Raw genomic sequence first — 15,076 nt, 5'->3', positions numbered from 1 at the left:
TAGAACCTATACCCATGATGTGTGAGGATACAGTAACATACATTTACATCAGAGGAATGACTGACGCATCCTTAATGAACCGTTTTGCATTGAATGTCTCATATGGGAGTAGTCAGAATATTCTGTACTCTATTTATATCACACCCACCAGCGGATTCTGTTACCCGATAAAGTCTCGACCAGACTGTTCACAGTCCTCTATTTTCTCGTACTTTTATTCGATCGTTTAATGCGCCAATAGAATCGCAAGAGAAATGGACGTGAGCGTAAAACGGAAAACTTGACGGGGTAGGGGGAAGGAGGGGGCGAGTGGTGGTTCTCTTCTCTCGCCTCCACGCCACCAACCAATCGTGCTTCGCGCTTGCTTCGCTCGCTTTTTCTTTCGCGTGCGTTGAAAAGTAGAGAGCCTGTGAACAGCCAAAGTTAGGACCAGCTTGAAAATAAATTGTAGTGCAATTAAAAATTGTAACTTAAAAATGCAAAATTGAACTCGAAGACGAGGAACAGAGAATCGTAACAACCACTAATGAGTCTGGCGGGAAATTTTGTGCCGCCTGATAAAATATTATTAATCCGTCTAATTATATTATCGATCGATGTTATAATCAACCAGGCATCTCTTTCCATGGTTTATCAGCAAAATGTGAAATATTACTTGTAACTAGAAGTCCTACAAAATGAAAACTCCTTTTTTGGAGCGAAACTACATAATTATGGCAGAAATGTCTTTCCAGTGTTGTGATTAGCTACCGAATTAATTGATGGAGAGAATGTCAGTTGACCTATGAAGTAATTGACCTATGTCTTCACGAGAATCATACTCGTCCAGTCTCGACGTGTTCCCTGTTATAAGTGATCTGAATAATGGACCATGAATTCAACTACATATAGTAAAATGAAGAATTACCCATGCCAGGATAAGCCAACGAAGCTGCAACGGAGTTAATTTGCGACGCGATGGGATCATGGGACACGCACACACACATTATTGTAATCCGGCTTTGAGCGAGAAAAACATGTTTTTCTCATTTTGTAGCCGCACAGCTGCAACGGGTAAAGTTGATGAAAGTTTGAAACACAGGAGCCGATATTTGTTTCACAACATTTTTAAAAAACATCTGTACATGAGCCTCGCTGTCTAGAACTTCGTTTATATCTCGAATCTCCCGATATCTCGAAGTGGAACTCATTTTTGGAAATCGCTACCTTCAATATGCAGGTCATTTACTATGGGCTGTCTCGACCCCCTCTCCCCCCGGCATCTCTAACTACTTTTTCGTTTTCCTCATGACAGCCGGTTTCATTTGTGCAAATGCAGCCATTAAACCACTAGGAGTGATAAAAGGCGACCGTATTCACAGGCTACAAGTTCATTTGCTTTGTCTAGTGATTTACTTGATGCTGTCATAGCATAATTTGCAATGGAAATATAATCTATTTACTTATTGTTATATCCCATCCTCGTCGCCAATGTAACACAACACTTATGCAGTGATTACTTATCGTTTAACATTTTAATCACGCTACTTGCATGTTATCCGGCGTGGTATTTCTACTTTTTACAAGTGTCAGGAGTCATCTTGCAATTCCGCAAAGGTCTTTACAAAAAGAGATAGTTTTGAACCCAAGATAACGAAGTATTTATCTTGTCAGTATATAAGAGATATTCAAAAACGTTTCACGTTTCTCAGAACAGAGCTAGCTATAACTTAACGTCTCGAACTCTTAGCACTGTGTTGCATGCCACGCGCCGGCGCTAATGGCCAGGAATTTTAAGAAGCTAAAAGCTTCACTACCCTTCAAATGGCTATTTGAAATTTGTCGTGAATTTATTTGTTCAGATTTGATTAGAAGCTGCTCTGCCTCGATCAAAAACAATTGACTCGTATCGAGTACTTGTGGTCTCTGAAACCAGAGCGTAAGGAGACAAAACACATAGCTTTCAACACGTTTGGACTTAGGTCACGCCTGATTGCGCCTTTTTAATTCCTTCGGGCTATTTATCCTTTGCAAAAACAAAACGTAGATTTAGTATTGATGATTTCATTACTCAATTTGATCCATTTTTACATAAAACAATTCCAATGTGAAGTGGGAGCCTAAGTTTCTTGTGATTATTTATCCTCATTCCCTCTCTTGCATAGGTGGATAAATATACAAGCTTCTCTTCATAATTCACAGCTTTTGCCTGTTTTGCTAGCGTTCAGGATCTTCATCCTCTGAAGAGTTTGTTGCTAAATGAAGAGAACCTTTTAACTCTGGTAAATCGTGCTGCAATTCTAGCCCAAACTCAGAAATAAGTTTCTTTAGTGTCTCATCGTCAATGTTGTCTAGCACACTCCATTGGTCCAAGTGATCCGGTGATATTTTGATGACTGGGTGAGTGGGGCTGAGGTCTTTAGTGAAGGAATTATTTAACTCATCACACATGCTGTCTGCGTATGTTTACAGTCCTGTCCACTTTTTCAACAGCGCAGAACTTGTGTAAAATCGCGGCGTGCGATGACGAATCCCTGGTGAAACGTATGTAAAAGATATCGAGATTTATTGCGCTTTCCACACAAGAGTTTGACGGGGTGTTTCGATGTCACACAAGACGGCAATTGTAACACCCACCTATAAACACGTTGACTTGCTGTTTGTGTTATTCCTGCATATGCATGTTCTCTAAGAACATGACTGCTATTTTAACGTCTTGACGAGCTGATGAATTTTGGGATCACCCCCGATCACCCAACACCGATATAGTAGATGCTTTGTCACTCCTGATGCTCACGAGAAAACACGTCTACACTGCGACCTGGCTATTTTGGGAATGAATTTTTGTGTACATATGTAATTTTTAATAACAGACAAAATCGTCACCTCGGGGAGCACGCATAGTTTGAATGTGTTGAATCAATAGAACGCACCCTGGAGACAAGTGTGGCACCAGGTGGGAGATGGGGTGAGGGACGGGTACATGGCAGCGGGTGTCGGTGGCAGAAAATGCAACAATTTGCTTGCAATGATAAGTATATCTTTGCTAAAAATTAAATAGCAAATATTTTTATTAATGATACACTTTACCTTATACTGTGTCTGTGCTAATAGGTAGTGCCAATGGTAGTACCTACACTTATCCCTCCCCTCCCGTAGTCGAATAAAAAAGCAGTCGAGCGTGACATGGCCTACCCGCCCCTAAAAAAGTGTAAAAGATGACGTTTTGTTTTGTGATGAGGTAGCTGTTTGTTAATTAACATAAAAGCTTTAAAACGTTATGCTTATCTCTTGTACAAATTTTGTTCGATAGCAACGTTCTTACAAACAGGACAGATCACTACTTTACGTCATACCTCGGTATCACAATAGTAGATTGTCCATGTCATGTGGGGCGAAACAAACGTTTTTTAAGGCACGTGCGCTTCATCAACAAAATAAGGATGTTTTGAACGGAATAGATTTTCCGCCCACGAAAAGCCTCTGTTGTTACAACGTGCGATCTTTGTGGGAATTATATAGAACAAAACTTTGACGGAGTTTCGAAAAGTTGTCGTGTCTTGTTAATGCAGGATCTATGCCAAACCGCAAGAGGAGAGCAATCAATTTACTTTGCATTCCGTGAAAAGGTTTCATTGTGTTTTAATGTGGGTTATTATGACTTGTTTTGATGACAAAACACGCTGCTCTCGCCAGTCCGCACGGCAGCCGATTTGCTTACCATGGCAACAAGCGGATTCTTTTGTTTGTTTTGTTATTATAGAAGCAACACGTAACATTGCGAGAGCAAACATTTGGAAGAGAACAGACGGTAGATTAAAGGTATATTAGTTTCTTAAAAACAGGTTAAGTTTAAAATGCTCAGTTGGAGGTTTACGATGTTGAATTTCTTGCCATCAAGCATCGGCCCCTGTACTATAAATTCTTGCGGTGCAACTGATATCAAGTTCAAGTGGGTACAACATCGATGGCATTCGTCACGCATTCTTTAATCTCCGAAGCGTGACAGGAAAAGTGAGTCAGCAAGTTTGTGACTACTGTTACTTTTTTGAAATTTAAACTGCAGCGAAAGTTAAAGAACACTCACTATCCTCTAAATTCTACAGAACATGTTAAAATGGAATTATCAATTTCTCCCCAAAAACTTAGAAAAAAGAACGAACAATCAAACGAAACGATCAAACGAGGGAAAGGAAGAAAGAAAGTTTGAATGAGTAAATAATTCTTTATTATCAACGCAGTTAAAACAATTGCGCAACTTTACAATAAACGATCGCACAGTATCTAATGCAACAATTAAAAGCTCATTAGAGAGTGAGTGCATACAAATACAAACCAATATCTTATTACAAAAGAGCTGTAGGTTCGTTCAACACTCAGCCAGGGAAGTATGAAAGAAAGTTCAGTCCTCTATTCTTCTCCCATGCTTTCTTCAGTTCCAGGGCGGGCAATTAAAAAGCACGCGACAGAGAATGGATCCTGCGAGCTGGTCACATACATCTAAGATAACACTAGCAATCTACACCATACTTCTAACCAAGGAAAACAAGAAATATATTTTTTTAAAAATAAAGGATGATATTGTCAACACTCATATCTTAAATCCCAAGGGAAGGGGCGGCGATGAATTCTCGTTAGCCCCCACACAGCCCAGGTCCAAATTTCTGTCTGAAATTTTTATCTGGACTGAAATACCTTAAAATTTAGCCCTTTTAGTGAAGCCAATGAATCATCCAACAATTTAGATCTCTTTTGAAAAATGTATTAAGAACATTTTTAGCTTGCGAGCAGAGCTCTCTGCTTGACGTCATAGGCTTTATGATAGAATGATGATAGAATGGGGGTGACGAATGGTAAGTCGTTTTCGAGGCCCAGGCTTTTCAAAGTGTCATTCGCCAATTTCGTACACACCCATTCTTCCTGAACGGTCCTGAACTTTTTGGGTCATACATTTGCGGAGCGTGTTACTAATTCGTGTTCCTCTCTGAATAGACACACTTCCTTGTGACTTGACAGACTTGTAAGATGCGAAAATGCGTAGCAAATTCTTGCAGGAGCTAAATTAAATGGTGCGAGAGAGGACCTCATGGTCTCCATCCCATCTAACCCCTGCAGTCGTCAATCATCTTAGCTCTGAACGTACTATTAAGATAATATGTTTTGAGCTGAGAATATGGATTTCACAGTCGTTTATGGTATTGAAAGGGATGCATTTACCCTCTGTTATGAGGACGCGGAAATGAGGGTCCCCAATAGGTTTGGCGGGATGCGGGATTTGGCTTTTTTTCGCCGTGATATTTGGGATTTGAGCTGAAAACAGGGGCGGGATGCGGGAATTACAATTACGAGTGGGAGCGGGATTTCATGTTTTTATGGTGTTGGGATACGGAATTCGTAAGGGGAAACGAGCGGGATACGGGATTCCAATTCCTGCGTGACCTCATAAATTGTTATTTACCAGCCCAAAACCTACAAGCTGGCATGCAGAAACGAACCTTTGGTGGGTATAGCTGTGTCAGGTTTCAAGTAATGAATAGCAACGGCTCTGTACCCTGTCAGGTATCCATTACCGATTGATAACGTTAGTATCATGAGACTTTATGAGGTCTTTGAGTCCTATTGCTATCATTTGTGTAGCCTGCATAGCTTGGCGGTTTTTAAGCAATTTGAACACGCTTAGAAAGCAGCGAAGCCGCAATAACGAGCCCCAAAGCCGCGTTAAAACATTGCTTAAACCGCCAAGCTACGCAGGCTATCATTTGTACTGCTGACCTCTGACATCAACGGCATCTGTCCATTCTGACATGTTTGTGTCTATAATCCCCCCGATCCTTTCTACTTTTTCTAGTCTTTCGACCTTTTCCAGAGCGCATGGCTTGTTTTGGCCAGGATGGCCTCACCGAATGGCGGTGATAGTGATTTACCGAACGAAGTATGCGACATTACGAATTCCGTCACCATATATTACGAAAAGGATGTTCGAGCGGGAATGCCTTCATTCGGAAAGAAAACGTCAGAATCATTTGTGCTTACTTATCTGCTACCCATTGAATTCTTTTTTGATATTTTATGCGATATCTATTTTCAAAAAGGTTCTGTGGTAATAATTAAACTAATCATTAATGTATTAATGTAACAAATCAATAATTAACGCAGAAACGTCTTTGTAAAGTGGGCGGGATCGGGATTTCCAGGCTAACAAGGGCGGGATGGTGGGATTAAGAGGAAAAAATGGGCGGGAAAGTGGGATCTGAGAACCCCATTGTGGACCCTCGGAAATGATACGCGCTTGGCATCTCAGTCGTAAACATTTCCGCTTTGTAGGTACATTCCAACACGTTATTCTACCGCGTGCAAATGATCTCCACAAACTGATTCGTAGCAGATTACCCGGGGGGAGAGGTTGTCTGCATTTTTGTAAAAGCTCACTTGCATGACCGAAGGATGCTGTGTCAGGCTTGGGGTAAATTCGTAGACGGCGGAAACTGGGCACGGTGCCTAATCATAGTCATCAGAACCTCATTGATTTTGCTCCGCCATTTTCAACTTTTGGCGGAACATTCTGAAACACTTTTGTCTGTAACGGAATCTGGTGTCAAAAAGCTTCTAGGCTCGATTTCCACCGCTCTCTCGTGTCTGGTTTATTACCAGACACGTTTATTAGTTTATTAGTCACATAATGTCAATAATTAAGTAAATTATTATTAGCTGCAAATTTTTATTTAAACTAGGTTAGATCTTACGTTGTGAATTTCTTAATTCTTATTTTGTAGTGATTCTTTATTGTTTATTTACACACGGCCCCACAAGCTGCAAGCTTAATTACTTATCGTGTTTAAATAAAGGTTATTTACTTACTTACTTACTTACTTACTTACTCTGGTCTACGGGAGAGGAGCGCGGGTTCCTTTCCCGAACAGCGGCTGGTAATTAAGCCTAGAAGGCTTCCTCTGTTCTGAAAAGTTCGCGTATCTACGGAAAGCGATTTGAGTTGAGGGGAGAGGGGGAGGCATGTGTTGGGAAGCTTGTGCGTTTGCTAGGAGAATTAAGAACAGCAAAGAAAATCAATTCACCCACAATTGTTAAACTTGGTTAGTAGGGAAAAAAACACTGTAAATTTCTCTCTCAGGAAGTCCATCAACTGATGAAAGAAATATAATTACACTCTGGTCACCGGTGTGCATATTTCCGGTTATGCTAGAAAAAAAAATCTCGTTATGTATCTGACTCGAGTGGTCGACCGTGTTTTATACTCTGAAATACTGAAGTGCGCCACAAGACCGAAATAACTTTCAAGCAAGACATTCAAGATCATCGAAGGAGAGTTTTTTTTTTCACTCGATTCCCGTAATGATTTTACGAATTCTACTGCCACTAATAACCTGCGAGGAAACTCTCTTTTGGGGGTTTTGGGCGAGTGAGTAACGACACCGCGATACACGCGTGTAGCCGCGAGGGGGAGAAACCCATAAGTTGACATAAAGATTTATTTCTGTTGGACAAAAAGGAAAACATCACAAACTTGCATTTAATTTACATTTGTTTTTATTGTATAAATCCTATCTCTGTCATATAAAAAAATTTCCAGTTAATTTAACAATGTAAAATTTAAATAAACTTGTTGTTATTCCACTGCGTGAAACAAACATCAGGTCTTCATAATGATTTTTTCGTAATTAAAAATAAAACAATTTTGATGAAAATCACATTCATTATTTTCTCATACTTGCCAGGAGGCATAAACGAACTAGTTTGTGGCACGCACTCGCTTTTTCCGTCTTCAATCAATTTTGCTCGAGAAATGGTGTTGTAAAAAAAACCCTTATAGTTTGCCACTTATTTAGGAATTCAACTTGTATATTTACAGAAGGTTTCCAACATCACTGGTGTCTGCTAAGTCATTTTTTGACCTATACTTAACTAATTAGCAAAGTGCGATCATTTCCAGTTACTGAACACTGAAGCGGTAGAGAATTAGTAGATTGTATTTAAGTAATGAAAACACAAAATTAACCCACTGGAAATGGCTCCTGGAAGCTATTGCAATTTCCATGCGTCATTATATTCTGTGGGAATCAATCACGTTCTTTTCACGACTAGTCTTACTCGTTATGCCTGGTGCACGAATAGCTCTTCCAGTCTTGTCTGAGACGTCTCGTTTTTCTCTTTCTTTTCTGCAGAGCCTAACAATTACAACATAGTTATGGCGTTTTCATTCTTCCCTTCAATATCTTTTATACTCTGGGAGTCCGGCTTGGGTTGGGTCGGAGTCCCCCCTTGGACCGGGATCTCCGTGGGTGTCCTTACTGCGTTACTCTCCGGGCTGTTGTACGACCTATGCTGTGACTCCGCTGGCTCCATTGTGCTCCGCCGGAAGGTGTGGCTGGAAATTTGGCTCTTCATGTAAGCCACAGTATTTTTCTCGGGGTGAAGAAGAATAATGTAAATCTTTGGTACAAAGATGCACACCAGCAGTCCAGTGGCAGCGATTATTGAGGCTGCACCCGAGATAACCACCGAGTATTTACCGCGGATGTTCAAATAAACTGGGTAAAACGTCACCCAGGAGATAACAATGACGTAAAGAGCAAACGCGATGAATTTCCCTTCATTGAAATTATGCGGCAATTTTCTGGACTTAAACGCGAAATAGCAACAGACAATTGACACGATGCAGAGGATGGCGATGAGGAGATATTGGCAAAAACGTCCCATCACGACAGAATTCTCCAAACACTCCAGAAAATAGGTTGTCCGCAAGGATTTGTCAATGTGTGGCCGAGGTATGTCCACTGCGAACCAAATAATTAAGATTAACAAGTCCAGGCCTGCAACGCCGACAATTACTAAAATGTGCTTGTGTTTCTCGATGAATGTTTTGGTGAGTTCAGAGCGCGGGACTCGGTGTTCAAACAAATGGACAATTCTTTTTGTCTTGACGCCAAGCACCACTATAGCAACTGTGTAAAAGAGATAAAACCAGGCCTGTGATAGAGGACAAATACAGTCGCTTGGTTCAGCGAGGTTCACCAAGGCCCATAGATAGTTCATTCCGATACAAAATAAGAATGTGTAGCTGAGTTGACGATTCGAAGCTTTCACGATCGGAGTTTCATTGCGCCACACAAACACTGCACCAACGAGAACCGACGCTAGGACTCCCAAACAAGCAATAAAGGCGATTAACACTCCGGCGGGGTCCCCCCAGCTGATGTGCTCCAAGGGGACTGGGATGCATTGTGTTCGCGCTTCATTCGAGATGTGGTCCGCAGCACAGGGTGTGCAGTTCATCGCTCCAGACACACTTGTTATAGTGTCCTGTGAACATCTGATACATTGCCAACAACAGTTGAGTTCCTGCGTTTGTCGAAATCCAGGTTCGCATCTCTCGCTGCAAACCGATTTTGGGATGGTTCCCGTCAACCCGTTGTTCCAAATAATGAGGCTAGTGTTAAGGTTGAGCTTTCCCACTTCCCAGGTTCCCACAGTCTCCACTCGACCGCCTGCTCCGTTACCAGCGCGGTAGTTGATGATGCTGTAAGAAGCCAAAGAATCACCGTTATCGTCAAAGAAGACCTTGGACACTTCACTTGTGAAATTCACTTTTTTCAAGTAATCAAGGACATCGCGTGGTTCAATATATGGTTCCAACTGCGGACATTGGCTCACTGGAGGCGATTTACACTTGAATATGGCGTCTAACGCATGCGCAATAGCATACACAGCATTTATGACATATGTGGCTTTGCTGTCAGACAGACTGTCTTCAAAGACACTCTCGGTGACCTTGAGAGTGTAAGAGCACCGCTGCATTCCGTCTGATGGTGTGATGTTGAAAGTGCAATCAAATTCTCGTTCCCAGAAATGTCTCCACCACGGTTTTGGTCTGTACGCGGAAGTGCGAGACAATAGATACCGCTTATATGAAGGAACAGTTACATCCGTGAACACAACACCAACCATTCCCTGGAGGATGGGTTGAAGATCTTTTTCCTTGATAACACTGTCGTGATTTCCCCAGGCTTCGCTAGCAACCCAGGTTCGACCCTCCAGGCCTTGCCGCATAGCTTCTCTCAGCACAGCCAGAGCGTGCCGGCTGGTGCAGTACAAGATTATCACACCAACTTCTTCCATCGCTTTGAGTTCCTCAATGATGGTTTTGATTTTCTCATCCCTTTGATTATCCTCAGTGGCGGGAAAATAATTTTCGTACGCAATACAGATCCCTAAGGGTTTGGTATGTTTTTGTAAAAATTCAATCCCAGATCGCCCGTACGCGTCGTCTTGTGCTATGGCTGCAACATAACGCCATTTAAACTCGTGAGCAATGTCCGCCATCACTTTCGACTGAAACCGATCCGGGGGAACAGTACGGAAAAACGATGGATAAGCGCTGCTACTGAGTTCGTCGCTCGTTGCAGCATAGCTTATAAGCGGAATATCTTCAACCTCCAATAAATTTGACACCAAGATTGAAGACCGCGAGTTACCAGTCCCAACAACAGCGACCACCGGAGAGAAACGGTTCGGCGGTAAAATGAGGCACGATTCATTCAGTGTAGGATTCATAAAAGCAAATTTATGAACATTGACATAATCCAAGGTGGCTTTCATGGCTCGACGGTTTATTAGATTTGTGTCAGTGATGTCGTAACCCAGCGTGATGTTCGGCAAAAGTTTCGAATTATTGTTGATCTGTTCGATGGCAAAGACCATGGCTTCAGCTAATGACATAAGTTTCGATCTAAAATCTCCGCGCACGTGCACAGGGAAAAGACCACCAATAGTTACGTCTCCCTCCTTGTAGATTCTCATCCCTGGGTTGATTCCAGCAGCTGTAAATGTGGTTGGTGGCATAACAAGAAGCGAAACCATGACCATCACCGCCGCACCAGAACTGAGGTTATGAAAACAAAATTTCGGCAAAACCATTTTCAAGTCTTAATTGCATCACCTGTCAATTCCGAGACCTTCAAATCCTCCGTAAAACACCAGCTTTGTTCTCGAATAGTTTCGTATCAAAACTCGAAATCGTCCTTAGAACAGTGAACTAACTTCCTGTGAATGGGTTGGCGAAAACGAAATACATGTGAGTAACGCTATTTTTGGCACGCGTTGGGGCATAGTGTGTCTCACGTCAATCAATCAATCACGATCTTTAATGAGATCTTGTCCGGATGATCGCACATTTGAAAGTAAAATATCTAAACTCTTTCAAAACGCTGTATTGACTACACAATTGTAAATATACTTATGTCTTTTTTCCCTAGGGCGATGTCACGCTGTTAGAAACAACAAAAGCTTTTAATTATATCTATATCTCGTGAAGAAATTTTCAAATCTGCAAAGTTTGAAAGTGTCGACCCATTAAACTTGATATCCGCCATTTGTTCGAGGTAATCTTTGTCATCGGCTGTGTAAGAAACAGCGCCTTGTCAGCTGTCACGGAAACAAAATAGTGCTTATTTGTTTACAGAAAAATACGTATTTTGCCATTCGATCAGTTGCGTACCTGAGGCGTTCATAGTTGTGTTTTAAATCGTTCTTGTTGGCAAATATTCGTGCAAGAAAAGCTGACAGTCAACTTCAAAGTCTCATATAAGCTTGTTATGTCTGGCTTGAAATTCGGTCGCTCTTTTTTAAAAAAAGGAAGCATATAAACCTTAATTAACAGGTCACGAGTTTCAGCACATAGTGAAGATTTCATTTATTTTAGTTAAGTAAATAACTTGCCTAAGTAGAACAGCGGATATCTTACAAATTTGACCTCAAAATTTGTATTTCTCCTAATTTTCGTGTCCAGTTATTGTGATGAGAGTAAAAATTTTAATAAAACTGTCAGAACCATCAAAACAAATAAATCATTTAGGAAAATAAATTCACATTTTTAAACTGTTTCACTTGAAAGTTCCACGCGTTCGAACTGATTTACAACTGGACTGCAGAAAGACAATATGTACGTTAATTTGGGAAACATTTCTTGAGAAACAAAAATGGTCCTTTTTCGCTGGCTATTCGGTGCCAACCATTCTTGACCTTCTGTCGAACCTGATATCAAGCGGTCTAATATTCAACGATCACCTAAATTTCTCAAACGCTTACAAGATTTAAGTACTTCGGTTATGAAACCTTTTTTCGGAAAGAAACTCTTCGAGAATTTGCAGCCAATGAACTTAATAGCTGTATCAGTAAAGGAACCTATCAAACCACGACAGTTTGCCAAATATTTAATTTTAACAATTCCTAGGTGCGATTCTTGACCGCTATGGCCCCAAGACAACAAAGAAGCAGTCAGGTATAAAAGTGTTTGGCCGCAGAAGGTAGGTTGCTAAAAGGATCTTATTCAAACACAAACACATTAAATATGCAGTAGTCGACGTCAAGCTTTTCTTTCCCACGCAATACGTGCCTTCTCGTTCAGTTTCCTTGGATGGATTCAGTTCAGATTTTTAAGCCTCTGCAGGGCCGTAACTAGTAGATCATTGAGTAACAGGCAAAGCGAAGCACTTGCCTCAGTCATTTTTTTTTCGATTTTGTTGTTGCCATTGTTGATGATGTCTTTTTGAAGGGGGAAATGAAAACACCGCTGGCAAATAAAAACAGAGAAACAAAAAAGAACATTGCCTCAGTCATAATTTGCTTCTGGTTATGACCCTGCTCTGTTAATTTGTAAAACTATTCCGCTTGTTTGGCCTTTTCCCCTTGCTTTCCTGTTGAGAGGTTTAACGCGAATGAATTGTTTTCAGGTAATTCTCTCTGCATGTGACAATTGAATTTACATACAGTCATACAGGTGTTACGTTGTTGAGGACCAATTTCGTTTTAGCTGACTCACGCGCCACTCGACTCAACAATTACTACTATTACATATATCTCACCAGACGCTGGTGTGGTTATAACAAACATTTATGTGGTTTTGCCTATATAACTGGAAGTGCTGTGCAATTATAAACCTTGCCGGTCACTGTTTTGAAAGGGTTCTGTTGCGTGGGCAAACAAGGTTTGGGTGAAAGTGCACTTCCCGAAAACGAGCTTGAAGGCAATAACGAAAAAATACCGGCTCAAAAGGATTTAGTTTTATTTTTCAAGAAGCATTCCACTTGTAGAATTTCGCTCTTTAACCTTGATTGTCGGAAAATTATCTCGATTAAATATTCGTTTTGGGTATAGTTTACATAATTATGCTGCCGGAGCTCGAGGAGCCAATGCATTAACACTGAAGAGAACAGATGGTTTTATCAACCTTATTTCAATTCGACTTCCTAGTTCCTCTAGCATCAGGCACTGATGATAATCAGAAATTTTAACTGATTTAAACACAGAGTAGTTTTCATTTCATACCTCACTTGCCAGCAAGTTGATTTATATTGCAAACTATGAAAGAAATCTCAACAATGTTATATTGCGACACACACATATCATAACTCGACATAAAAGAGACTGTTCAAATGCCATTCTGATCTATTTTCACCAAAATTTGTCACAGTGCCCTACAAAATTTTCGATAGGAAATCAACATTGCAAAACCAGGGCCCGGATTCTCAAAAAACGCCTTCGCCTGATTAATTCCTACCTAGTGGTGAGCGAAGTGAGTTTTATGGCAGATTTCGCAATGAATTTACTCTTTCACAAACAGCACCAACGATTCATGCAATTTAACTTACGAAAACATGCTGATGCCAATATCAGCAAAATCTCATGCAAGTTTAGAAAGCACATGCTCCCTTTATTCAAAGCGAAAGATGACTTCAGATTGGTTTATCAGAGCTATGTTGGTCCACAAATTTTTTTTTTTATCATACCTCTGTTTTAGCACTGTTTATTCACACAAATTTTTTTCGGTTTCTGAGACGAATTCAGAGTGTTGATAAACTTTGGTATTGCGAAAGCTGACTTCTGTGTCATCGGCAAAAAGTTTGCATGACTTAATCAAAATCCAGCATTGTGCTTAGAGTTATTGTTTTTAATTTTTTTTGTGGGAAAGTGTATTATTAGAAAAACAGTCAAACCTCTACGAGCGAGCACCTTTACTAGATGGCCGCTCTCATGCATGCAAATGAAAACATTAGGGATCGATTTTAATATACTCTAAGGCGAGGTACTACTTTGGCCGTGGGGGACTACGGACCGGGTTGACAACGGCGTTTTTCCCGCCAATCTCTGCCAAACTCAAATGATAAGATTTTGTAGTACGGCAGCACCTTTATTTGGGGATGGTTAACAAAATTATGCTGCCGGAGGAGCTAATGCATTAACACTAAAGAGAACAGATGGTTTTGCCAACCTTACTGATTTCCATCCGACTTACCCTAGTATATATCACTGATGATAATCAGAAATTTTAACTGATTTAGAACACAGAGTAGTTTTCATTTTATACCTCACTTGCCACACTGTTTTATATTGAAGCATGCTGATTTATATTGAAAACTATGAAAGAAATCTCAACAATGTTATGTTGCGACACACATATCATAACTTGACATAAAAGAGACCGTTCATATGCCATTCTGAACTATTTCACTAAATTCTTCACTTTTCCCTTCAAAATAACATCCGACAGGAAATCAGCTATCCACCAGGGCTCGGTTTCTCAAAAACGCTGTCTGATTAATCCCTACCTAGAAGTACAGTTTAACTTACAAAAAAATGCTGATGCAATATCAGCAAAATCTCATGCAAGTTTAGAAGGCACCTGTTCCTTTTATTCAAAGCGAAAGATGACTTCAGATTGGTCTATCAGAGCTATATTGGTCCACAATATTCTTTTTGCCATACTTCTGTTTTAATACTGTGTGTATGCATACATTTTTCGGTTTCTGTGAACGAATTCAGAGTGCTAACAAACTTTGCTGTCGCGAAAGCTGACTTTCTCTCTCATTGGCAAAAAAATCTGCGATGACTTGATCAGACAAAATCAGCATTGTGTTTTTTTGTGGGAAAGAAAAATCCAAAACAATTGGATTGGTTTATCAGAGCTATGTTGGGGCACAATACTTTTTTTGTCATGCATCTGTTTTAATGCTGTGTATGCATACATTTTCGGTTTCAGTGTGAAACGAATTTAGAGTGCTGATGAACTTTGGTATTGCGAAAG

At 40.5% G+C, this 15,076-nt stretch overlaps 1 protein-coding gene and 1 long non-coding RNA gene across 2 annotated transcripts; both read right to left on the bottom strand.

The window, feature by feature from the left end:
• Window positions 1–1,373: 1,373 nt before the first annotated feature.
• Window positions 1,374–3,940, bottom strand: LOC149117478 (uncharacterized). Its single transcript, XR_016205672.1, has 2 exons — window positions 2,617–3,940; window positions 1,374–2,513 (listed from the first exon to the last, which is right to left on the bottom strand). It is a non-coding gene; the product is annotated as an uncharacterized LOC149117478 (long non-coding RNA).
• Window positions 3,941–7,506: 3,566 nt separating this feature from the next.
• LOC110060374 (extracellular calcium-sensing receptor-like) lies at window positions 7,507–11,602 on the bottom strand. Its single transcript, XM_089283222.1, has one exon. The coding sequence runs from the start codon at window positions 10,909–10,911 to the stop codon at window positions 8,170–8,172; it is 2,742 nt and encodes a 913-aa protein (XP_089139348.1). The 5' UTR covers window positions 10,912–11,602; the 3' UTR covers window positions 7,507–8,169.
• Between the last annotated feature and the right edge of the window lie 3,474 nt (window positions 11,603–15,076).

This window comes from Orbicella faveolata, unplaced genomic scaffold (genome assembly GCF_042242905.1).
Source record: "Orbicella faveolata isolate gen_17 unplaced genomic scaffold, um_ofav_v1 contig_12, whole genome shotgun sequence".
Classification (NCBI taxonomy): domain Eukaryota; kingdom Metazoa; phylum Cnidaria; class Anthozoa; order Scleractinia; family Merulinidae; genus Orbicella; species Orbicella faveolata.
The sequence above is the reverse complement of the archived record's forward strand: the minus strand, read 5'-3'. Positions and strand labels throughout refer to the sequence as shown.